This window comes from Neofelis nebulosa, chromosome 10, assembly GCF_028018385.1.
Source record: "Neofelis nebulosa isolate mNeoNeb1 chromosome 10, mNeoNeb1.pri, whole genome shotgun sequence".
Taxonomy (NCBI): domain Eukaryota; kingdom Metazoa; phylum Chordata; class Mammalia; order Carnivora; family Felidae; genus Neofelis; species Neofelis nebulosa.
The window spans coordinates 104,603,851-104,630,299 of record NC_080791.1 but is presented as its reverse complement, the minus strand read 5'-3'; the positions used below and the strand labels follow the sequence as shown (position 1 = coordinate 104,630,299).

The 26,449-nt window shown below is 40.9% G+C and overlaps 1 protein-coding gene across 6 annotated transcripts in view; it reads left to right on the top strand.

Moving 5' to 3' along the window:
• The window catches only part of LOC131487942 (membrane-spanning 4-domains subfamily A member 4A-like), a 167,218-nt gene that overhangs the window by 129,489 nt on the left and 11,280 nt on the right, over window positions 1-26,449 (top strand). For 5 of the 6 annotated variants that reach the window (XM_058689150.1, XM_058689149.1, XM_058689151.1 and 2 more), the window contains one exon: window positions 25,023-25,182. In XM_058689150.1, coding sequence (XP_058545133.1) covers window positions 25,023-25,182 — 160 coding nt within the window. Of the gene's footprint in view, window positions 1-14,066; window positions 14,236-25,022; window positions 25,183-26,449 lie in introns of those variants that run through there. The other variant, XM_058689153.1, reaches the window with a different exon arrangement.

The window sequence follows — 26,449 nt, the reverse complement described above, 5'->3', positions numbered from 1 at the left end:
GTTGGGTCCCACTTCTATCCTATATTAACCTGCGGACTTAGTGGGTAAATTAATTTATCCCTCTGAGCTTGTTTCCTCTGTTTGCTAAACGGAGATACTAGTGTATAGAAAGTTGTTTGTGAGGATAATTGAGATTGCAGATAAAAAGCTCAGCACAGAGTTGATTCTCAAGATAGGTGTCCTCGATGATGACAGATGATACTGACAAGGCTTTCATGTCAATGAGCACTTTTTTGTGCCCTCCATCCCATCTCATCCTCTGCATATCCTCTACATCTCATCCTCTAGAGGGTAGGTGAAAGGAATCATTTGGACTTTGTCTGATTGTTATGTGCTCCAGTCTCCTCTCTTCCCCATTGCCACCTTCTGGAAAGTCTGAGCACCTGCCTGGAAGTGGGCTTGGATTAAGGTAGAAGGAGAGAGTGCCACTAAAACCTCACCTGATCTCATATTCTGTGGGATTTGGATTGTGGATGGGACACCAGAAACACCGCCATGCCCTCTTGTCCTTTTTGTGGAAAGTGGACCTTGCTGCAGAAGGTGAGGGTTGAGGAACGCTCCAGGATGAATGGCCAGGTGGCACCACCAATGCCTGGCTTCCTTCCTTCCATCTTGGTGGAGCATCCGCTGGCCTCGAATGCAGGAAACAGCTTGAACCAGAGCCCGAGGCTCCTGCATGCCAGCAGTTGGGCATCTGGACCACGCACCATGGAAATCTGTCAAGGAGGAGCTGTTGGAGTAACTTGTGATCTCTGGAGCTAGGGGTGTCTTCGGAAGGGATGGAGCTCACCTGGTCCTTTCTAATGATGCCGACAGATGAGAACAGACTTGCACGATGCCATGGAGTGGGCCAGGGGAAGAGTCAGGAAGAAATTACAAAGTAAAATGAAATCGGGACTTTGAATAGTTCTGCAGTACCCAGGTCCCTCATGGCTGGGCCGTTACCGCCGTTGAGTGTTCTGTTGTTTCGTTTGGTTTCTTGTGCTGTTTCACACACTGCGGAGCTTCACCATTTTATGCTGACTCTTCTGCAGCCCTGCCTCCTCCACAGGAATTTTAAATTACCCACACCCCTTCTTAGGCCAGCCATGAAATAACCAACCACCTTATGTTCCCCGAATGCCCCCTACGGTTCTCACTCTCTATCCAAAATGGCTAATTGGGGCACCTGGGTGGCTCAGTAGGTTAAGCATCTGAGCCTTGATTTCAGCTCAGATCACGATCTCACAGTCATGGCATCAAGCCCATTGTCGGGCTTTGCCCTGACAGTGTGGAGCCTGCTTGGGATTCTCCCTCTCCCTCTCTCCCTCTGCTCCTCCCCTAGTCTCGCTTGAGCACGCACGTACTCTCTCATCTCTAAAAAATTAAAAAAAAGAAAAGCTAATAAACGATTTTTTTCACAAGGAATTGAGGTGAATAAAATTGAATCTAACTTAATGCACAAGTACTATTATTCTTCTAATAATGTTGGACATCGTGAGTAGAATCAAACAATTTTCTGGAACCTGATAATACAGATCCCTAGAGCTCACCGGCAATTCTTTGGGCAGAGGAAATGGAAAGAGCAAAGCTCTTGAGGCCAATGTGTGCCTGGTGTTTCTGGGGAGGTGGTGAGTCTGAAGTGGAGGGCCAGGGGGTGGAAGGGGACAGGGCAATGTTGTCTGCCCATCTGCCCTGGCTGGGGGCCAGATCATAAAAAGATACTGAGGACTCGAGCTTTCATTCCGAGTGACATGGGAGGCGTCGGGGGATTCTGAGCCAAGGAGAGACAGGATCTGACTTGTGGGTTCTCAGGATCACTCTGTCACCATGCTGTGTTGAAAACAGACCACAGGCGGGCAAGAGGAGACGTGGGGAGAACGGTCAGGAGGCTATGTAGTGGCCCAGGAGAGAGGGTGGTCGTTCAGACCACAGTGAGGCAGCTCAGAACAAACCTGGGGAGGCTGGTTAGGCACTTCTCTTTCTTCCCCTCCGCCTCCCCACGTCCAGCCTTATCGGATACCCAGTTATCAGCCAGGGTCTCCCCAGGAAACAATTCATCCCACAGGATTCATTTGAAGGGGCTTTGATGAAGGCCATTAGGGAAACTTAGAAGGGGTGGAAGGCACCCAAGATGAGAAATGGCAAAGCTGCGCCCCCTCTCGGGCTGAAGGCAGGAGAGGACGACCGCATTACTGGAGTCCAATGAGAGCAGGAGTCGGGGAAGAGGAGATGGTCTGCAGGCTAACTGTGAAGGGCACAGCTACAGCAGAGGCCGTGCCGGTGCAGGGAGAGCATAGGGGAAGAAATGCTTTGCCCCTAATTCTCCAAACAACGCCGCATGGCTTCCTTTATTATCCCAAATTTATAGGAGATTTGAGATTTTCCCAGGGGCACAGTTGGCGAGTGGCCAGATTATGTCTAGAGCTCACATCTGCTGCCCTGGGACCTTTCTATTGTACCACATGGGGTCCCACCCTGGGAGAAATGATGAGATGAAACTTGGCCTTGGCTCACGGGGCTAATGAGTGTGGAAATCGGCAGTACGGGTGGATGGGAAGACAGGGTATCCACTCGCTCCTTTCCTGCCCCTCCAGGGAGAAAAAAAGAGGTGGCAGTGAGTCTAAAAACCAACTTCGGTGTTTCCATTGCTATTGCTGATGTTTTATGTAGTCATTCTTGTGTCTAGAGTCACCTTCTAGAGGGTCAAGGCTGCGGCTCACTTAGAGTGCGGGAGGGGCACACTTGTGTGCCGTTTACCTCCAGGAGCCCCACCAGGTTCACAGGGTAAAGACCAGAGAAGAATGTCCTGGTGCTTCTGGCTTAGACACCATCTACTCTTTGTTACAGGAGACACACGACTGGATAAGATGTCGGCCTCACCTCCTGGAGTCCTGTGTGCAAATGCTACTGTGTTTGCAGATAGCTAAGCTCAAGCTCTCCCAGTTGAAGAGTTCAGCTGGCCCCAGGGTGTATCAAGGCCTGGGCTTTATGGCTCAAGAGGCTCAGGTCTGCAGAAGGAGTAGTCATGAGATACTGTGTGGAAGGTGGTATAGACGGCAGGGGAGGAGGTGTTCCAATCAGCTGGTTCATACTGACAAAGAGATGGTCAGATGGGAAGGAGCAAGAATCTATGTGGCAGCTAATCAAATGTGGAAGCACTGGGGGCCAGGGGGGCTGGTCCTTAGAACGTGTCTCTTTCGGTTCCTCACTTGGAGGATGAAGAAACAAAACCTCGCCGGCGTCGCTTTGAGTGTAGCCGCTGAGCAGAGATGAGAATTGGGGCCATCTCACTCCCAGTTCTGTACCTTCTCATCTTTGGCCCCCTTGCTCCTCAGTCTTCACAGAAACGAGTTCTGGGGTAGAGTCCAGCGGATTCTCTGTGTTCTGGTTTTCTCTGGCTACTACTGCGCATCTCTGCCCCCTGTTAGCTCCTGCTCCTACGGTTTTCATACCCTTTTCCTAAAAGCCATCCGCAAGAGCTAAAATCTTATTGAATCAGGCTTTCAGGCTTCATTGGCCCCTCAAAATGTTTCCATATAGAGTAGATCTTCAAAGTTCTCATGATAAGAAAACAACTGTTTTAACTGTGTGCAGTAAGGGACGTAAACCAGACATTGTGGTGATCCTGTTGCAATCCATGCAAACGTTGAATCATTCTCCTGTACACCTGAAACTCATATAACGCCCTATGTCAACGATCTCTCAAAAAAGAAGTATCAAATATAGAAATCCAACCTCCTAATTCAATTGAAAGAGTTCTTGTGCTGGGGGCAGGGGCAGGGCGGGAATGGGCAGACAAGTTTCAATCCGTTTGCATTTGAATATCACTCCACAGTTTACAAAACACTTGGATGTTCTTTGTCTCAGTTTATCACAGACACCGATACCGATCCTCCCTCACCAGAGCTCAAGCGGAGGGCAGATAAATTGCCATGTGCTGGGGCTGTGAAGAACTCTTAGGGCTTGCCCTCTGAGCTTGGCATAGAGGCAGAGGTCCTCCCCCATGAAGAGTGGGGGTTCTTCAGAGACCCATCTGATTTCAGATCTGGACTTCACACTTCCTTGCTGTGTGATCCTAGCTTAGTGTCCTAACTTCTCTGAGCCTCAGCTCTAACTTGGAGCTAACGATAATCTTCCTTGTAGAGCTGTTGAGGAAATTAAACAGAGATATGTCTGTAAAGCATCTCGTCTAGCGCCCTGCTCAGATGAGCCCCTCGATAAACAGCAGCTAGTTCTCAGATTCGGATACCCCCAGAGTCAACTTCTGTTACTGCAATGGCACATCCAGGGGCAGAACTCACAGCCCCAGTCCCTTGAGCTTTAAAAAAAAAAAAAAAATGTATATACTTTTAAGTCACCTACTATTTTATGTATTAAAACAAATTATAATGAATGGTTGCTGGAGAGTAGCATTTCTTTGGATTAATGAATCTACTCTAGGAAGCTTGAGATAGCTGATCATTCCAAGTTCAGGGGCCAGAGGAAATGACACTGTGAGAAATACTGTATCAAGCCACTGAAGATGGATTTGGAGAAGTGCTAAGATATTTTATTTAGCTTTTTTGGGAATTTATTTTTTCCTGCTGCAAAGTCACAAGATAAAATCCAATGTACCAAAAATAATGTCTTTATCGCTCTTGATAAAATGGAAGTGTGGGGAGAATTATTTGCCGTAGACTGTTGGTGATTATTATTTTCTGTGAATTCGGTGTTCAAAGAAAGGGAGATTAAATTTCCCTCAAGTTGTAGGCCTTTAGGGGCGCCTGGGTGGCTCAGTTGGTTAACTTCTGACTCTTGATTTTGGCTCAGGTCATGATCTCACGGTTTCATGGGTTCAAGCCCTGCATCCTGCTGTGCTCACTGAGAGCACACAGAGCCTGCTTGGGATTCTGTCTCCCTCTCTGCCCCTGCTCTGCTCTCTCTCTCTCTCTCTCAAAATGAATAAATAAACTTAAAAGGGGAGGGGGGCACCTGGGTGGTTCAGTGGGTTAAGCTTCCGACTTCAGCCCAGGTTGTGATCTCATGGTTTGTGGGTTCAAACCCTGTGTCAGGCTGTGTGCTGACAGCTCGGAGCCTGGAGCCTGCTTCTGATTCTGTGTCTCCCTCTCTCAGCCCCTCACCCGCTCACGCTCTGTCTCTCACTCTCTCTCAAAAATGAACATCAAAAAAAAAAAAAAATTGTAGGCCTTTAGAATTCATCTTTTGAAAAAAATAAGAAACAATGCTTTTGTTTCCTTTTAAAACATATACATTTGTTCAGTTTCAGTGGTTTGACTCGTCTGAAATCCATTCTCTAAGAAGTTGAGATAAAAACCTAGTTTGCTGAATCAGCAAAATGATTGCAGGGCAGTAAATGAGCGCAGTTGAGTGAGCTGACAATGGTAAGGAAGACTGTGATATGCGTACATTGCTTTGATGCGGGCAGGGGTTCGTTGGGCTATTGTCACTGAACAGACCCTGTCCTTATGCATCTCTAACAATTATTTTATGTATTAGTAACGTATAGGCACAGGTGTCTGGGATTATATGTTAAGCATGTTAAGAGTGATTTCTTTCTTTTTTTTTTTTTTTTTAAACATTTATTTATTTTTGAGACAAAGAGAGACAGAGCATGAACGGGGGAAGGTCAGAGAGAGAGGGAGACACAGAATCCGAAACAGGCTCCAGGCTCTGAGCAGTCAGCACAGAGCCCGACGTGGGGCTCGAACTCACATACCGTGAGATCGTGACCTGAGCCGAAGTCGGATGCTTAACCGACGGAGCCACCCAGGCGCCCCAAGAGTGATTTCTTAAGAAAGGTACCTTTCTTTGCTGCATATCCACTCTTTGCAAAACCGTTCTGTCCATAACAATGGAGGAAGCCCACACAGAAAAATATGCTATGTTTGTGTTTTTAACTTGGAATTATACAAACACACTGGGGAAAAAAATCTTTTCTTGAGAGATAGCATGGCAATATCCTTCCTAGATTCAAAATAATGCAGAGCAGGGCTTAAATATATCACCTCAACTTTACATGACCCCCAGTTTCTAATATATTTGCTCTCACATTTTTTGTTTGCTCTACTATTTAATAGCCGACGTCTGAGCCTTTTCCTTTCTCTTTTGCTGAGGTTGAAATATAATTTCCTCTGATGATATACCTCAGCTACCTCAACTGCCTCCTAACACAACACCTGCATCCACCGCCTCTATTTGACTCTGTTTTACCCACATAACGTCCAACAGAAACGTCCCCATGTGATATCAGGCACCGCTAAGTGAAATCAGAAAAATAAATAAGATACACCTTCAAAGGTATAATAGACTGGGAAGAAAACAGATACAATATAATTTCCTTTCAGTTTAATTTAGTTGGGTTTAATGTGTATTGATTTGTGAGAGAGAGACAGTGCAAGCAGGGGAGAGGCAGAGGGAGAGGGAGACACAGAATCTGAAGCAGGCCCCGAGCTCTGAGCTGTCAACACAGAGCCCTACACGGGGCTCGAACTCATGAACCCCGAAATCATGACCTAAGCTGACATCCGACTGAGGCACCCAGGTGCCCCGATACAATATCATTTTAAACTGATGGCTATTCTTGGTGGATTAAACACATCTAATTCTGTTCTCTCATGAAACCTAACAAAAATGATAGCAAGAGTTAGGAAGAAAGTTATAGCTCTACAAATCCAAAAACTATGGGAGAAAATGGTGTCACATTTTCTTTTAGATGTCAGTAAGCAGATGGGTATGTAGCCAATAACTTAGCAGCACACAAAGTATAAATCTGACTACTGGAGCTAGAAGCCTGGAAGAGGAGTGATCCCCATTGGTAGAAGTCAGTCAGACTCAAGAATTGGGAGTGCCCCCAGTTGGATGTGTCACTGGACATGGTGCACTGATGGTTCTAAGAAGTTAGTGAATACAGTAAATTAAGTAAACTCACTAAGAAGAATGAATTAAGATCTTAGCAGGCCTAGAGGGTAACCAGTTCTAACTGGAACAGCAGAACACGGGGCTCCAGAGGAACGTCTCCAGAAAAAAATGAAACTGATGAATTGCCCTTTGAGTCTGTAGACATTGAGAGTTTTGCATTCATGGTGGAATGTTTGGGAATTAATTGCTTTTAGGTATATGAAAAACCAAGCGTATGAAATGTGAGGCAGTTATTAACTCCAGGGAAGAGAAATGGTTGAAAGAAGATACAATTATGTGTAGTAATTTAGCCGCTAATGACTAAGACACTATATATTGATCCAACTAAAAATTATGATAAAACTCTATTGGGAGATTGAGGGAAAAGAAAGTGTTATGGGGGGGGGGCTTCCAGAGTAACGGAGGGGGGGTGTAGGGGTTAGTCCATTGTCTTTAATAGTGGGGAGTTAGTTATACAAGCCCAAAATTAAAAATAGTATTAAATACATTGAATTCTAATACATTAGAAATATGGAAGTACACACAAAAAGAGAACAACTAAAAATTTAAATACTTGCTTCTAGACAAAAGAAATTAGTTGAGACCAGGGTAAGGGGACACTAATGACCTCCTTCAGGCTAAACCCAATGAACATTTTGTTGTTGTTTTGCTTCTCTGAATTCTTTAGTATTACTGGAAATATTTCTTCCTGTGTTAACAGTGTTAAGCAATTTATGTATATTATCTAAGATAATCTGCTTAAGAGTCATATGACATATTATCTACATTTTACAGATGAAAAAACTGAAGTTCAGAGAGTTTATTAGCCCCAGCTCACACAAGGAATGGGATTCAAACCTAGCTCTGTGTGATTCCAGACTCTACACTCATGATTCCTAGTACTCTGGCCCTTTCTCTTCCTTTAAGGATAATTTGATTCTCAAAATTGCCATGTGAATTTATTTCCATGATTATTTTTTTAATAACACTAACCTGGCCACCTCCTACAGCATCCTCTTGGCCCATATGAATTCCACGCATCCCAATGTAGTTTGCCCCACTCTTTAGCTCCCTCTGCCATAGGCAGCAGTGTGTCAGTGTCCTGTCTTCAGACATCTTCCGGGCCAAGTTAGGCAAGAATCTCTAAGCCATTGCAACTCAAATGGTCATGTGCCAGTTAACACACGACCTTGCTTATGCTCTGCTCTGGTGGCAGCTTGAGGCTGACTTACGGTTTTCTGAACCTCAGTAAGTAAAATTCCGCACTTGCTTTCTGACAACCCCTTCCTCCAAAACTTTCAGAGAGTTCCCTCGCTGACCATGCACTTGTCTTTTTGTGAGGGCTAATGTGAGACATGCCAAAAACTTCTACACTCCTTTAAATTCCCTTCAAAAATCCTCCTTCTTGATGATGAATCTCTAGGATTTTCTGAAAAGGGTTGTTGGGTATGATGGTCATTAAGTAGTTTTGCTAACTTTTTTAAGTTCTGGAGAAATGGACCCAAAGCTGTCTTTAATTTGGAGGCACTTGTTATTTTCTGATTTTTGTTTCAAATAAATCCGGGGCCAATAGGAAAAATCACAATCTGCCTCCTATTGTTTTCATGTTGTCTTCGGTTTTGTCTTCCTTTCCCCGTCTGTGATATGTGGAATGTGTTAAGGTGTTGAAATTTACCATTGGGTAAGAATAATGAGACTACATGCAATGATGAATCTGTCTATGCTTTATCTCCCCTTGGGGAGGGAAAAAGGCATTTTTGTTTCTCTGGGGGATAGTTACATTATATTAGATGTGCATATTTTTAAAAAGAAGAGATAGATTAATGATGAATAAAGCTTTTGATAGTTGTAGGTCTATGAACTAGATGTTCAAGGAATGGAAAAGAGTGGACATGTGGCTATGACTTGACCAGCATCATTTTCTAATTTTTCTGAAAACATATCCAGATTTTCTCCTCTTAGAAATACCCCTCCATGGGGCTCCTGGGTGCTCAGTCAGTTAAGCATCCAACTTTGGTTAAGGTCATGACCTCGAGGTTCATGAGTTCAAGCCCCACATCGTGCTCTATAGTGACACTGTGGAGCCTGCTTAGGATTCTCTCTCTCTCCCCCCCTCTCTCTGCCCCTCCCCCACTTGTGCGCGCGCGCTCTCTCTCTCTCTCTCTCTAAGTAAATAAATAAATAAAACTTAAAAAAAAAGAAAGAAAGAAAGAAAAAGAAGTTCCCCTCCATAATTGCAAATGGTGTATTAGGATACCTATACTCACTCCTTCTATTTCTTATGTTGGGATCATGCAGTTTTTGAGTTCCAGTTGTTGTATATGTTATATTTTACATGAAAAAGCACTTACGCTTCAATGTCTTACTGCTTTATATGTTCAATGCTATTTCATGTTGTTTTATTATTTCATACTAGCTTTTTGCTGGATTATATCCTTTAATAATTCAAAGCAACTCTGAGGTGGCCTTCTGTGTCCAGATGTTTCTTAGATAATACATTTTTTGTCCTTGCTTTTGAGTGTTAATATTTTGTAGGACTTCTTAGAGTTACTGTTCATTGTGTCCTTCCAGAAGGTAGTGAAGTTTCTGCACCTTCTAACCTTAATGATCCATGGAATCTGCCCGTTCCTATTTTACCCTTCAAAGTATCTCAAGAGACTAGTTTTCAGCTGAAACGCTTTTGGAAATACCAGAATAATCCATCTTGGAACCAAGTGGTCGTAGTCGAGGTGACCTCTGCCATCTGGTTGGGCTTTACCAGTGGCAGGAATTGAAGAACAGGAGGAGACATAGGTGGAAGAATTTATAGAGCCAAGGGTGGCTCATCATCTCTGGGGACTTTTCATTAATGAATGGAAATAATAAGGAAACTTAGAGAAGGGAGCCTGATATTTGGGATGCTTTTTATTCAAGGACATTTGCTGATTCTGGTGCATGTCCAGTGGTGTCTAACTCTGGTTTTACTTTTCATTTTATTGATTACTAATGAAATTAAACATGTTTTCATATATTTTGTAGCCATTTGGGTATTCTCTTTGTGTGATATGCCTGGACAAGTCCCTTGAACAATTTTCTGCTGGGTTGTCTCTTTTCTAGCTGATACTTACATGAGTTCTTTCTATGTTATGGTTGTATATCCTTTCTTGATTATGTATATTTAAAATGTCATCTAATATTCAGTGGATTGTCAATTTTTGCTTTATATTTTTAGAGGTTCTGCTTTTAAGTATATACACATTTAAAGTTGTTCCATCTTCCTGGAGATTTTGACTATAATAACTTATATAGATTATATAATTTATACTATATAGATATAAATATTATATCTATATATTTATATACTATATATAACTTATAAGGTTAAATTTGTCTGATATTAATAAGCCTTTGGTTTAGGATTTGCCTGATACATCTGTTCTCATTCTTTTACTTTTTACTATGTTGTATTTATTAAGATTTACCTTTAAAATAGTAAGTAATTGGGGCGCCTGGGTGGCGCAGTCGGTTAAGCGTCCGACTTCAGCCAGGTCACGATCTCGCGGTCCGTGAGTTCGAGCCCCGCGTCAGGCTCTGGGCTGATGGCTCGGAGCCTGGAGCCTGTTTCCGATTCTGTGTCTCCCTCTCTCTCTGCCCCTCCCCCGTTCATGCTCTGTCTCTCTCTGTCCCAAAAATAAATAAAAAACATTGAAAAAAAAAATAAAAATAAAATAGTAAGTAATTAAGTTCTGGCTTTTTTATTTGGTTTGAAACCTTTGTCACTTATTACACATAATACGTTTACTCATATATTTGGAATTAAATGTACAGTCTTACTATTGTCTTTCCTGGAAGAAAAGTAAAAGTTTTAATTCTTACCGGAATTAGATAAATCAGATATACATGCTGTGATTTTTAGAGTTATAAGTAAACACATAGTCAAAGACTATAAAATTGTCAGACTAATGGAAGGGAGAAATACAATAATTTAAAAAATACTGAAAAAATACTCATAATGAAAATAATACAATAAAGAGGAGATAAGAGAATACAGAGCAGTTGCCAAAAAAATAAAAACCACTTTGTGTTCGTTCATGTGTTTAATCTATTTACTCTCTTTTATGGTACTGATTTCCTTAAATTGTCTGTGTCTATTCACACTTTAACTTGGTAATAGCTTTTTCCATGTCAGTGAATATACATTCTGCTCACCACGGCCTACATCTGATGACCATGAGGGAGGAGTAGGCCCTGAGCCTGGTCATGTGTGCAGGTAGATTGTGACTTAAGTGGGAGAGCACCCTGCTTCTCTAGACCAAGGTGCCCTCTGAGCCTCCTTCATCAGAATCCTAGCTCTAGAGGGTATAAGTATAGTCAGGACTTTCAGGTGCACGCCAATTCCATAAGACCCTCCTCCCTACTTTCTCTTCTTCCCCTGTTATTTTAGAGGTTTGAAGTTATTCCTGCCTCTGTTCTGCTTCTCCCATCCTGTGTATTTGCATGGAGCAGAACTGTAATTTTGCTTGGGAAACAGTTCTCAACCTTGGGGCTAAACCACATTGCTGTGCAGTGCCTGGGTGAGGGAGTAAGGGACAACTGACCCAGATCTTTCCAACATTATTTTAAAAATCAGTGACCTAAACAACTGCCCCAAGCTCGGCCCCACCCCCCCTGTTATTTATAGTTTCTGACACTGAACTTGAACTCTGTGTTTGCTCTTATTTCTATGGAAGTGTTCTTCTGTGCTTACTTTGGGGTAGAGAGATTCTATGCATGCTTCTCTGTCAAGTCATTTCTACTCCTCACTGTGTTTCCATAATTCTTCAAAATCACTTGCCAGCTACTGCTGTCTCTAACTTTTTTGGCATTTCATGCAATCTGGAGTGGGAGAGGAGACTGACCCTTGCCATCAGTCTGGCATCCCAGCCTCTTTTGAAGTCATGAAACTCTCTGTCGCCTCTGGCATCTGTGATGGCACATTTTCCTAGCTTTCCTAATACCTTCCTAGCTCCCTTTTTCTATCGTCTGAGAACTTCTACTTCTGCTAATGCTGGTTTTATCTTCCCTCAAAGGGTTTGGTCTTCTCTGTCTGCACCTATAACCCTGGGTGATTTCATCCTTCTGCCTGATACAGCTGCCTGCTCTCACTCCCTGGCTCCCTCCAGGTAGCCAACTCCTAACTGCCAACCCTCTTTGAAGGTCTTGACAAAGTTCAAACTATACACACTCAAAATTTTACTATTTGTACCTGTAATTTTGTCCCTGCCCTTGTCTGTTATCCTAGTGAATGGTCCTATCACTCATTCAGCTCCCTAAAACAGAATCTGAGTGTCGTTCTTTCCTGTCCTTATCTTTGTCCTACGCATCCATCCTACCACCAAGTACGACCATTTCTACTCCCCAATCATCTTTCAAATGCATTTGCTTCTCTCCAACTTCATTAGCCCCAGTGGCGGTTCAAGTAACTATCATCTGTTCCATGTATAACTGTAGCTTTCATGAGTCTACCTCCGTGACTTCAGTATTATTTCTTCCTATTGTTTCTCTACATGGTGCCCAGGACAATATTTCTGAAAAACTCTTTTTTTTTTTTTTTTTTTCCATTTGGAGAGTGATAACTCCAGCGGATTCCAAACAAGAGTCTTTTGAATGTATTTCAGTCATACCTGCACCAATTCTGTGCATCTCTCTGATGTTCAATTTCAGCTTCTGTGAAAACCAAAGTAGACATACATCTTAAGCATATGGCCTAATGCATAGTAAATATCTCATCAATTTTAAATATAGATTTAACTGCATTCGTTAACATGAAGACTTTATAAATTCTCATTACTAGAATAAATTCCAAAGTCCTGAAGGTGATGTAAAGCCCTGGGTTATCTGACTATTCTTACTGTCTGCTCCTGTTCTGCTCTTCAGTGATTATGAAGCTTTTTCAGTTTCTTGACTGCCCCATGATCTCTCTTGCCCTTTGGTTTTTCTTCATTTTACTGATGGTGTTGGAAGGCCCTTCATCCCCTAATTCTGCTTCCATTCTCCTGCTCATTCATCAGGAAGTCTCTTCTGCAGGTCCAGAGTTGGGTTAATTAATCCAATTCTATTAGCTCTCTTAGACTATTCTACTCTACTTTGCAGGGAACTGGTGATCCTGGATTATGGTGGCGTATTTACTTGTTTGTATGCCTGGTAGTCTGTAAGCTACCCGGGGGCAGGACTGTGTCTATCATTTTTCACCATTTAAAAAAAAAATTTTAATGTTTATTTATTTTTAAGAGCAAGAGAGACAGAGCACGAATGGGAGACCGTCAGAGAGAGAGAGAGAGAGAGAGAGAGAGAGGGAGAGGGAGGGAGGGAGACACAGAATCCAAAGCAGGTTCCAGGCTCGGAGTTGTCAGTACAGAGCCTGACGCAGGGCTGGAACTCAGCAACCGCATGATCATGACTGGAGCCGAAGTTGGACACTTAACTGACTGAGCCACCCAGGCACCCCTTTTTTTCACCATTTTATCTTCAGTACATAGCACACTGATGACTCAAAGTAATTTTTCTTTAAGAAAATGTTTAATGAATAAGAACTGAACACCACTAGCTTTCTCCTCCATATAAAATATTGAGTTCATATTGCAAATGAGGAGTCTTATGTTCAGAGAAATAATAAGGCCATGAATAAATGGTTGGAACTGGCTTTGTCTTAGTCAAATACCAGGCTCTTTCTATGATATCGGATGCCTCTTCGATTTAGAAATGTGTCTTATTAATTGCTGTGCAATGAACTTGTTGCCATCTTACAGACATTCATCCCTAATGTTGGATTTTCATGTAAATAATATATTTAAATTGTGTATAGAATGGTAACATGCAGTTTTCTAGGGAGATGAGAACAGGTGAAAATGTGTGAAATTGTGAAGAGGAGTTTTTGAAATGAGTTTTAAATGCCATTAAATTAGTTTGTGTATGTAAAGACCTTGGAGCAGTCTGACCCACAGTCAATCATCAAGCACTGATTTCCCCTGCTATAAGATAGTAATAATACACTGTAGACTATAGACACAGTTTCACGCATGCTATTATTTTCCTATAAAAGACCGTATGAAGCAGTCACTGCTTGTTCAGCAAATTTCACAAAAGACATCCACACCCATTTTAGGGACACTGAATCAGTTAGTGCTTCCGAGAAAAAAAAAAAAAAAGGAACCAGCTGTGCATCTCAGAAATACTCAGCACTGCCTTTGGGCTTCAGAAAACCTGCAGGAGAGGAATGCAGATTTGACCCGACTGAGGTGTGTAGCGGGTGCAAGTGTTGCGTGTGGACTGAAGGCACTTGCCCAGAGTCTCCGGCACTCATAAGACGCGCTGTAGATATTGCGGTCTTGAAGAAAGGTAGGCACCTGCCTTCCTGGGCTCTGGGGCTGATGGTTTTCTCATCGGCTGGTTCTAGGATCCCTGGGAGCCGAATGAGAGAGGATCAGGTCACTTCTCACAGCACGAGCTGGTATCCTGGGTTGGGGTGCATGTAGTGCGCCTTCAAATGTGTGTTTGGGGGGCAGGGCTGAGGAGCATTTTTTTTGCTGCAGAGGGTGGGGGTAAGGACAGGCTCCAAAAGGCTGATGCTAGATGAGGTGGTTTCAGTTACTTTTGACCTCTCCATCCCTGTGCTCTTAGGAAGCTGAAAGCAGTAGTTCATGCCTTTCACTAGATATTTCATGTACTCTTGACAAGGCCCCTTCTTCCTGGTCTTTATTCTCTGTCTCTGACGTCATTTTTATAATTCAGCTTCGGAAAAGCTCTGCCTCACGCAGAATTTGGTGGAGATGCTGTCAGGCAAAGGTGGGTGGCTAGTTTCACTCCAGCCCTGGGGTAGGCTGTGGCCTGACCTAGTTCCCCAACCCTGTTGGGCACCGTTCGTGAGACACCAAGCCATAAACCGAGGAAGTCCACTAAGGAAAGAGTATTTGTGGATTCTTGACATCCCTGAGATCAGAAAGAAGCTGGAGGCAATTATGCCCAATGCACTTTCCTCAGATGAGGTCAGTGAAACCCAGAGAAGGGAAATGATTTATCCAGAAGTCACACTAGTTAGTAAAAGATTCAGGACTGGAACCCAGATGTCTTGATTCCTAGTCCAGACTTTTTCCTTACCCAGGTTCCTGTTTCTACTACCCCATTATCATCCCCAACCAACTGTCCAAGTTCAGGGCTCCTTTTGGACCTCTCTTCTATTTTATACATGTGACAAAGAAGGAGAGGTGGCCCCTTCAGACCTCCGTTGTCATGTTCCCTCCTTGGCAGTTATGACCCAGGAGAAAAATGGTGATAAATGTTAGGAAACAAGAGACGGGTGTTCGTGCTCACCCACAAGGAGATTTGGTATCAGTAGAAGAGTGGGGAGTTTGTTAGGTTTCTCCACACCTATAACAGGAACAACAACAGAAAGATGCTGTAGTTGTCAATAGCCCAATGTGTGTCACAAATGATATGGTGAGACTGTGGTTTGGAATCTTCCCCAATCCGGAGGAAAAGACTACCTACCTGAAATTTCTCTGTTGTTTGGGCTTCCTTCATATTTGAATATAGGGAAATTGAATCCCCTGGGGTAAACACACTTTGTCCTTAGGGCATTTTCCTTCCCTAAGTAATTAGCACATGGATTTTTGTGGTAAGAAGATAGTAGGCAGTTATACAAAATTTATAGGCAGAGTTCTTTAGAAAGACCAGAGCATCAGCCCCGAGTAACCAGGATGTATGTTACTACAGAAAGATGGAAAGACCGTTAGAGTCATTTGAAAGCATTATTTTAATATAGTGTCTGCTCAGGGAAGCTCACAGTCTTATGAGATATAGAGGAAGAACCACCACGGATGTTAGACAAGACACGATCTACATTTCCTAAATCCTCAGTCTGAAGGTATGTCTGAGAGATCAATGCAGACGTTTATTTGCATTAAAAAGAAGTACACCAAAGTACCCATTCAGCTGGACTAAGAAGAATTATCAGTAGTTACCTTTACAATACTTTTGGCCTCTCTGATGTAAGAAGGAAATAACTGACATGTTTTCTTTTTTCCAGCTTTATTAAAAAATAATTGACATACATCACTGTATAAGTTTAAGGAGGACAGCATGATGGTTTGATTTATATATTGTGAAGTGATTACCAAAAGAGGTTCACCTCACATCCATCTTCTCATATAGATACAATAAAAAGAAAAAATAAAAAGGAAAAAGACAATTTCTCCCTGTGATGAGGATTCTTAGAATTTACTCTCTTAACACCTTTCCTCTACTCACGTAGCCATGTTAGCTGGAAGTTTGCATCTTTTTACCACCTTCCTCCATTTCTCCCCTCCCTCACACTTTGTCTCTGGTAACCACAATTCTGATCTCTTTCTGTGAGTTTGGGGTGTTTTGTTTTGTTTTGTTTTTTTAAATAAGATTCCACACGTAAGTGAGATCATACAGAATTTGTCTCTGACATATTTCACTTAGCATAATGTCTTCAAGGTCTATCTATTTTGTTGCAAATGGTAGGATTTCCTTTTTTTTTTTTTTTTTTAAGGCTGAGTAATCCAGTGTGTGTGTGTGTGTGTGTGTGTGTGTGTGTGTGATGCTGCCATGAACATGAAGGTAGAGATACCTTTTCAAATTAGTGTTTTTGTTTCCTTTGGATATATTCCCAGAAGAGGAAAAGTGGAATTGCTGGATGATATGGTCATTCTATTTTTTAATATTTTGAGGATCCTCCATACTGTTTTCCATAGTGGCTGCACCAATTTACATTCCACCAGCAGTGCACAAGGGTTTCTTTTTCTCCACATCCACACCAGCTTTGTTCTCATGTCTTTTCGATGATGGCCATCTAACAAGTGTCAGGTGATATCTCATTGTGATTCCAATTTACCTTTCCCTAGTGACTAGTGATGTTGAGCATCTTTGCATGTACCTATTGGCCTTTTGTGTCCTTTCTTTGGAGAAATGCCTTTGCAGATCCTTTGCCCATTTTTTAACTGGGTTATTTTTTTTTTCAATCGAATTATATGAGTTCTTTACGTATTTTGGACATTAACCCCATATCAGATATATTGGTTTGCAAATATTTTTCCCCATTCTATAGGTTGTCTTTTCACATTGTTGATGATTTCTTTTGATATGTAGAAGCTTTTGGTTTAGTGTAGTCCCACTTGTTCATTGTTGTGCTGCTTGTGCCCTAGATGTCATATCAAAAAGTTCATTATCAAGACCCATGTCAAAGAGCTTTATTCCTGTGTTTCCTTTTCGAAGTTCTATGGGTTGAGGTCTTACATTGAGGTCTTTATATATTTTGAGTTAATTTTTGTGAGTGGTGTAACATATAGGTCCGGTGTAATTCTTTAACATGTAAACGTCCATTATCGCAGCACCGTTTGTTGAAGAGACTGTCCTTTCTCCATTGAGTATTCTTGGCTCCCTTGTCCAATAGTAGTTGACCATATAAGCTTGAGTTTATTTCTGGGCTCTCAATTCTGTTCTGTCGGACTGTTTGTCTGATTTTCTGACAGATTACTATAGCTTTATAGTATAGCTTGAAATCGGAAGTGTGAAATCAGAAGTGTGATCCCTTCTGTTTTGTTCTTTGTTTCAGTTTTCCTTTGGCTAGTTAGAATTTTCTGTGATTCCATATAAATTTTAGGAGTTTTCCACTTCTGTAAAAAAAAAAAAATGCCATTAGCCTCGTGATAGGGAATGCACTATGGCTTTTGGTAGTGTTGCCATTTTAACAGTATTAATTTTTCCAATCCATGAACATGGAATACTTTTCCACTTATATGTGTCTTTAATTTCCTTCATCAATGTCTTGCAGTTTTCAGCATAAGGATCTTTAATCTTCTTAGTTAAATTTATTCATAAGTATTTTGTTGTTTTTGATGCCATTGTCTTTTTTGTCACATTTTTATTTTAAGTCTAGTTAGTTAGATGCTATTGTAAATGTGATCAATTTTTTCATTTCTTCTTCATAAATTCCATGGTTGGTTTATAGAAACAGTACTGATTTCTGTATATATTAGTTTTGTATCCTGCAACTATATAAATTCATTGATTATATCTAATGATTTTTTGGTTGAATCTTTAAGATTTCCTATACATAAAATCATGTCATCTGCAAATAGGGGCAATTTGACTCCTTCCTTTCTAATTCTGGTATCTTGTATTTCTGTTTCTTTCCTGATTGCTCCAGCTAGAACCTCTAGTACCGTGTTGAATAAAAGTGGTGAAAATGGGCAACTTTGTCTTGTCCCTGATCTTAAGAGAAAAGCCTTGAACCTTTCATCTTTGAATATGTTGTTAGCTATAGACTTGTTACATATGGCCTTTATTAGGTTGAGATATGTTCCTTCTATGCCTATTATGTTAACAGTTTTTATCGTGAATGGATGTTGAATTTTGTCAAATGTTGTTTCTGTATCTTATTGAGATGAACGTGATTCTTTTCCTTCATTCTGTTACTATGATGTATCACTGATTGATTTGCATCTGTTGAACCATCCTTGCATCTCAAGAATAAATTCCACTCCATCATGGTGAATAATGCTTTTCAATGCTTTCAATGCTGAATTCGGTTTCCTGGTATTTTAATGAGAAATTGTGGATCATTCAGGGATATTGGTCCCTGGTTTCTTCACTGGTAGTGTCTTTTTCTGGTTTGGGGATCAGACTAATGCTGGCCTCATCAAATGAAGTTGGGAGGTTTCCCCCTTTTTGATTTTTTTTTTTTCAAAAATTTTTTTTTTTAACGTTTATTTATTTTTGAGACAGAGAGAGACAGAGCATGAACGGGGGAGGGGCAGAGAGAGAGAGGGAGACACAGAATTGGAAGCAGGCTCCAGGCTCTGAGCCATCAGCCCAGAGCCTGACGCGGGGCTCGAACTCACGGACCGCGATATCGTGACCTGAGCTGAAGTCGGACGCTTAACCAACTGAGCCACCCAGGCGCCCCTTGATTTTTTGACAGAGTTTGAGGAGAATTGGTGTTAATTGAATTTTTGGTAAAATTTACCAGAGAAGCCATTTGGCGCTGGGCTTTTCTTTGTCAGAGATTTTTTTTTTTTATTAGTGATTGTATTTCCTTACTAGTAGCTGGTCGATTCAGATTTTCTATTTCTTCCTGATTCAGTCTTGGTAAGTTGTAGGTTTCCAAGAATTTTGTCATGTCTTCTAGCTTGTTCAGTTTGTCGGTGTAGAAGCCTCTTATGATCCTTTGAATTTCTGCAGTATCAGTTATAATGTCTCCTTTTTCATTCATAATTTTGTTGATTTGGGTTTTTCTCTTTTTTCCTTGGTTAGTCTAGCTAAGGGTTCGTCAATTTTGTTTATGCTTTCAAAGAACCAATTCTTAATTTGGTTAATCTCTTCTATTGTTTTTTAATTCTATATGTCACTTATTTCTGCGTGTGCACACACTGGGCAATTTTCATGCTCCACTAATTTATAACTCTAACTTAGCCTTTCCTTCTTGTTTGCACAGAGCCTCAAAATAAGTCTTAGTTGAGGAATTAGGGAATCCTCAGGTCTTTTCTGGGCACACATACAACATACGTATGTGCATGGCCTTCTAGATTCCCAGGGATTTATTAGGAATTTTTCAAAGATCCCTGCAAAAATATCATTCCTGTTTATTTCCTTTAATCATTTTTTTAACCAGATTTTTCTTTATTCCAACTGTATCACTGCCTCAAGAAGCTGTGAATTAAACTATTTCTGATGATTGCTTTTAACAAACACCTTGAGGCTAGGGCGTCTGTCACTGAATGAGCCTTGAGTCACTCAAGTAAAGATAAGATCTTTAAGTGGAGCTTTTCCAGATGTCTTCCAAACAGGTCAAACGGTGACAGTTCTCTGGAGATGGGGCTTTTTAAGGATTTCCAATTTTGTTCTAGCTCATCCACAGGATCTTAAGTGACTGGTTTCTATAGCTGCCATGGTTCTAAGACTTTTAATTTTCAGGGCAACACAGTTGTGAGAGAATAATGGGAAAAGGAAAAGTTAAAACATGACAAAGCTAAACAAAACAAAACAATAGACTCAATGAAACCAAGAGTTGGTTTTGTGAAAAGATCAACAAAATTGACAAACTTTTAGCTACAGTAACTAAAACAAAAAGATGAGGCAAATAACTAAAGTTATAAATGAAAGAGGACATTACTACCAATTTTATAGAAATAATAAAAGGATTGTAAGAGAGTACAATGAACAATTGGTTCCCCAAAACTTGGATAGCCTAAATGAAATGGATAAATTCCTGGAAACACACAGTCTATCTAGACTTACTCATAAAGAAACAGAAAATCTGAAGAGATCTATTACTAGAAAGAAGATTGAATGAATCATTGAAAACCTCTCCACAAAGAAAAGCCAAGGACCAGATAGCTTCACTGGTAAAATCTGCTAAACATTTAAAGAACAATTAACACCGATCCTTATCAAACTTTTCCAAAACATTCAAGAGGAGGGAACACCCTGTAAGTCAACCCACAAGGTCAGAAATACCCTGATACCAAAGCCAGATAAAGACATGACAAGAAAACTGCAGACCCCTATCCCTTATAATTATTGATACAGATATCCTCAACAAAGAACTAACCAAATTCAACAGCATATTAAAAGGATTATATACCATGACCAGGTCAGACTTATACCTAGTATGTAAGGATAGTCCAACATATAAGAATGGATCAATTAATATGCCACATTAACAAAATGATATAAATAATCACATGTGATCATCTCAATTGATGCAGAAAAAGCATTTGACAAAGTTCAACATCCTTTCATGATAAAAAAAATTCAGAAAGCTAGAAATAGAAGGAAACTACCTCAACATAATAAAATCCAGATATAAAAAATCCACAGCCAACATGATACTCAATGGTAAAAGAATGAAACCTTTTCCTCTAAGATCAGGAACAAGGCAAGGATGCCTGCTTTTGCCACTTTTATTCAGCATAGAAATTGAAGTCCCGGTCAGAGCAATTCGGCAAGATAAAGAAATAAAAGGCATCCAAATTGGAAAGGAAGAAGTGAAATGATCTCTCTTCACAGATGACATGTTTTTATATGTAGAAAACCCTAACAATCACACACACACACACACACACACACACACACAACTGTTAGAACTAATAAATTCAGGAAAGTTGCAGGACACAGAATCAACACACAAAAATCAACTGCATTTCTATACACTAACCATGGACAATATGAAAAGGAAGTTAGAAAAATAATTCAGTTTATGAAAGCACTGAAATAATAAAAGATTTAAGCTTAAACTTAACCAAGGAGATGAGACATGCAACACTGAAAACTATCAAATATTGCTAAAGGAAATCGAAGATAACACAAATAAATGGAAAGACATTCCATGCTCATGGACTGGAAGACTTAGTACTGCTAAGATGTAAATATTGAATAGAACCAACGCAATACTCAGATAAAGAAAGTGTGGTTTACACATACAATGGAATATTATTCAGCCTTAAAAAGAAAACAAATTTTGACGCATGGCTGCAACATAGGTGAGACCAAGACATCTTGTTAGGTGAAACAAGCCAGTAACAAAAGAACAACGTTGCATGATTCCACTTAAATGAGATTTTTACAATAATTCAGTTCCTAGACACAGGAAGTAGAGTAATCTTTGCCAGGGGCTGGGGATAGGTGGACACAGGGAGTTACTTTAGTAGGTACACAGTTTCAGCTTCAAGTAGAAAAAGTTCTGGCGATGGATGGTGATAATTCTTGCACAATCCTGTGAGTGCACTTAAAGCTACTATACACTTAAAACTGGTTTAAATGGCAAATTATATCCTGTGAATATTTTACCACAAAGGAAAAATGACAGAGCTCAATATGCTAACCAAAATTTCAACCACTCTCCTTGGATAAATGCTTTTTAGATTGTCGCAAGATCTTGTTCAATGTCTAGAGTTCTGAAAAAGTTGATTTTCAACATTTTTCCGGGGGGATCTCAGTGCTTTTAGAGAAGAGTAGGTTTTCAGATGTCCTCAATGGGAAATTCTGGAGGCAATTGTCCCTCTACCATAGTTTTGCTTTCTGTTGGTCTTGTTTATATTTGTTTATTTTATCTCCCTTCTTGCCTTTTTAGCTGATTAGAGCACATTTATCTTTTATCATTCACTTTTCTCATAATATTTTCCATTCTTTATTGAAAAAATTACACAACCCACTTCTTATCTTTATTGGTAACTCTTGATTTTTTTACCCTTACTTGAAATCTAAAGTTACTGTCTTCACCCATCACCCAAATAAAACAAGGATGTTAGAAGACCAATTGTCATCATGCCAGTCCCAAGTTTTGATTTTTTGGGGGGTCCAGTATTTTATATTTTGTCCTTTGTTTAACCTAATGAGTTAGGTATTGTAGTTCTTATTTTTGTACAAACAATATGTGTCCATGCATGTTTACCAGTTTCTTTGTTAACCATTCCTTCTCGTATCATGCAACATCCTTGTAACTCTGTACCTCTAATCTTTCACATCTCTTCTGTTATGGACATTTCCTTGTCTCTGTGGCTCCTGGGTCATTTTTCCATTTTTCACTTATTCTCTTTTCAGTGGTCCATTGCTGTGTAACACATTTACCAAGTTGGTTTTGTTTTGTTTTGTTTTGTTTAACATCAACATTGTTTTCTTCCCATTTGAATCTGTCACATCACTTTTGCACTTTATCTGTGCTTTCTCATTTGTGTGACTCTGTTCTTATTTGACTATTTCATCCATAGTTATTACATCTTCTGTATCCGACTATCATAATATCTGAGGCACTTGGTGTTTCTCCTCACCAAAATCTCTTGGTCTTTGTGCACTTGGCGGGTCTTTGATTCTGATGATACGCTCAGATGAATCTAATCTGTAGGATTTCTTGGAGATTTCCATCAAGAATACTTGCTTCCTTCTTTGAGGACTCCTGTGTAAGAATTATTCAGACACCGATGGCTGTCTACAAAAGTGGCCTTTTGATGTGTTTTCTCTGGTGTTCCCAACTTTGACTTCTCAGAACTATGCTTGCCCAGGGAAGCTGCAGCTGTCCGCAGGTGGCATTCATTCTCAGGATGCTAAACAAGAGTGTGTGTTTTATACCTCAGCGGGCTTCTTGTCTTTGAGAAGTGTACTCTGAAATCCAAGGCGTGGTGTCTTCCTGCTTTGATATTCTTTCTGCATTTGCCCCAAACTCATCCTCGTGCAACCTTCACTGTTTTTGACAATTACTTCGTCTGAGTTATGATCATTTTAGTTGTGTCCCAGTTTCAAAATGGAGTTCTGATTTTCTTTCTCTGTAGTACTTTTGGAAATCTTCTAGAACAGAAGAAACAATGACTTTTGGGTTTTATCCTCTGTTTTATTCTCCTTCATATTACGTATTCCTTATGAGTTAATTATTTGTTTCTGTCATCTTATTTTTAAGGTTTTTACTTTGCTTACTATTTTCTGATTTACTCTTTTGTATTGTTCATTTTACTGCTTTCCAGACTTTGAACATATGTCACTAAAACTAACTTAATGTTTTAAGTGATTAATCTTTATTTTCATTTGGACTTTTTTTCCCCTATCTGTTTCTGAAATGAACTCATTTGTTTTTCTTATTTCCACCAGGTTTTTTGCTAGATCACTAATAATGTATTTCCTTTGGCCTAGCATGTGTAAATAAGGTTAATAATGCTTTCCAGAGAAAATGTTCACTCTTTGTGCTACAAATGAAAGAGCACACATGTCCAAACTTGAGACTTTTATGGAGCTTCAGGGAAGCATAAATGGTATCAAAATTGATGGTGGCTTTGCAAAGACTTAAGTTTCACTTCCCTCAAAGTTTATGGATGTGAGCCATGCGACATCTGAATACGGATGCAAGTGAATAAAGTATTCAGGTGGTTTAAATGTATTGCCACATAATCTGACTGGGATTACTTTATTGAGGAGAGGAAGCAGCATAGGAGTGTTATGTTTGTGCTCTGAGTCTCAGAAAAATAATTTTATGTGCCCTTGCTATGCATTAGGAAATCAGGATTTAAAACATTTTAATGGGGGCAAGAGATTTAAATTCTCAGTGCCAAGGCTGTGATTTGGGATTGTAAATTCTCTCCGCAAAGTCCAGAGTTTATAAAGTAGGATCCAAGATTAAATAAATCATATTTAGTAAAGATGAACCTGGAGAAAGTTTCCAGCTCAGAGAACGTAACTGTGCTCTGAGTCAAAAAGGGAGATTTTACAATACACAGGAACACAGTTTATTCCTATCATAAAATTTACCTTTCAAAGGAGAAATGGCTGACATCAAGGGGATATACAATAACAGGGACAGAGATAATAAGTGCGGACTCCATGTATTTGAGGGGCCCGCATATTCACTTCAGTTCTCTCTGGATTTCCCTCTCTTCAGTGCTTTCTGGTATCTTGATGACACATGACATTTCTCTCTCTCTTTTCTCTCTCTCTCTCTCTCTCTCTCTCTCTCTCTCTCTCTCTCTCTCTCTTTGTTTCTGTCCTTAAGGTGCTTCTTGTTCCTCTTTCCTGGCTGGCTCTTGCAAGAGCTATATTTTGCAAGGACACCTGGGTGACATAGTTGGTTAAGCATCCGATTTTTGGCTCAGGTCATGATCTTGTGGTTCATGAGTTCAAGCCCTGCGCTGGGCTCTGTGCTGGCAGCTCAGAGCCTGGAGCCTGCTTCAGATTCTGTGTCTCCCTCTCCCTCTGCCTCTGCCCCCTTTGCAGTGTGTCTCTGCCTCTCTCTCTCTCTCTCAAAGATAAATAAGCATTGGAGTACCTGGGTGGCTCAGTCGGTTAAGCGTTCCACTTCAGCTCAGGTCATGATCTAACAGATCGTGAGTTTGAGCCCCACTTTGGGCTCTCCCCGTCAGCGCAGGGCCCGCTTTGGATCCTCTGTCCTCCTCTCTTTCTGCCCTTCTCCCACTTGCGTTTTCTCTCTCTCTCTCTCAAAAATAAATGTAAAAAACATTTAAAAAAAAGTCCTTTGTAAAATAAATAAATAAGCATTAAAAAAAAAAGAACAACATTTTGTAAAGATGTTCTAATAGCTGTATAATGCAGGAAGGGAATGTAGACCCCAGGTTATCCTGTCATTTCCAGGACCTCATCCTAAATTACATTTCTTACCGCAGCCCCTTTTCTGCCGCCATGGCAACCATGCAAGGAATGGAAGGGACCATATCAGAGGCTGGTCCTGGTGGGTACCAGCTGGAGCAACCCCCTGTTATCCAGTCACATCTGTGGAAAAGGATGCCAGAGAAGTTTTTGAAGGGGGAGCCCAAAGTCCTTGGGGTAAGTCAGTTACAGATCTGGGAGAGGCCAGTCGGGTTGTAAACTCATAGCCGATGAGTTTTAATGCCAAATATTCTGTCCCATTAGCCTCACAATACATCAGCCAGCACTAGGGGCCTGGGTATATGGTGTTCAGGCCCTATCGGTCAAAAATGATATGATATTCTGTTATATCTTGCTTCTAATTTAGTTGTATTTAGAATATAGTGGCTTGGGATGGATTCTAGGGTGGTGCGTCATCTGTGATAACTTTAGCTTCAGCGGAGAGAGGCAGCAAAAAAAAAAAAAAAGGCCACATGTCCGCCAGCTGGTGTCCACCCAGCATGTCTTCCTGATAGCTGATTGCCCCGCATTGTTACTATCTCTGGGGAATTTCCTTTTTTTTTTTTAAATTTTTTTCAACGTTTTTTATTTATTTTTGGGACAGAGAGAGACAGAGCATGAATGGGGGAGGGGCAGAGAGAGAGGGAGACACAGAATCAGAAACAGGCTCCAGGCTCCGAGCCATCAGCCCAGAGCCTGATGCGGGGCTCGAACTCACAGACCGCGAGATCGTGACCTGGCTGAAGTCGGACGCTTAACCGACTGCGCCGCCCAGGTGCCCCTCTGGGGAATTTCCTTAACCTGCTCCTCAGAGGATGAAAATTCTTCAGCTCCCTCTGCATTTCTGTCTGGAGTCTGGGGGCGGGGTGGTGTGCCTAAAAGAAAAGGAGAGTTTAAGGAAAAAGACACAGGTTAGTGCAGGTGGAAGGACAGTGAGTACAGGGGTTTATCTCTAGCCCCAGCTTTAAACCAAGGGGACAGTGTCATCACAACACACTTTGGATCCTTTTTATGCCGTGGGATGACCGTACTCCAGCACTTTGATTTTTAGAGCCCTGGACTCACTCGTGTCCTCAGGCCCTAGACACCGAGAAAGTATCATGTTGCACTTCTCTTTTTCTTCTCCTGTACACTCCTTCCTTCACATTATTTTCCCTTGCTCGAATAATTTTTAATTGCTTCCTGATTCCTGGGTCACTGCCGTCTGAGAGTGTAGTATGTAAAGGAGATCAACAGCTATGGTAGACTAGCAGCCCCGGGGGTCAGTAAAGCACCTCTGGGTAGGTCCTGGTACATTCTTTTTACCTTGAAAATGACCGAGGCAACTGGGATAGACATCCCCAGAAACTACTTGAGTAAATTAACATATCCGTAGTTTTTTATAGGAAAGCAAAGTGACAGGGAAATATCATGACCATCTGACTGTTTCAGAAGACAGAGAAGA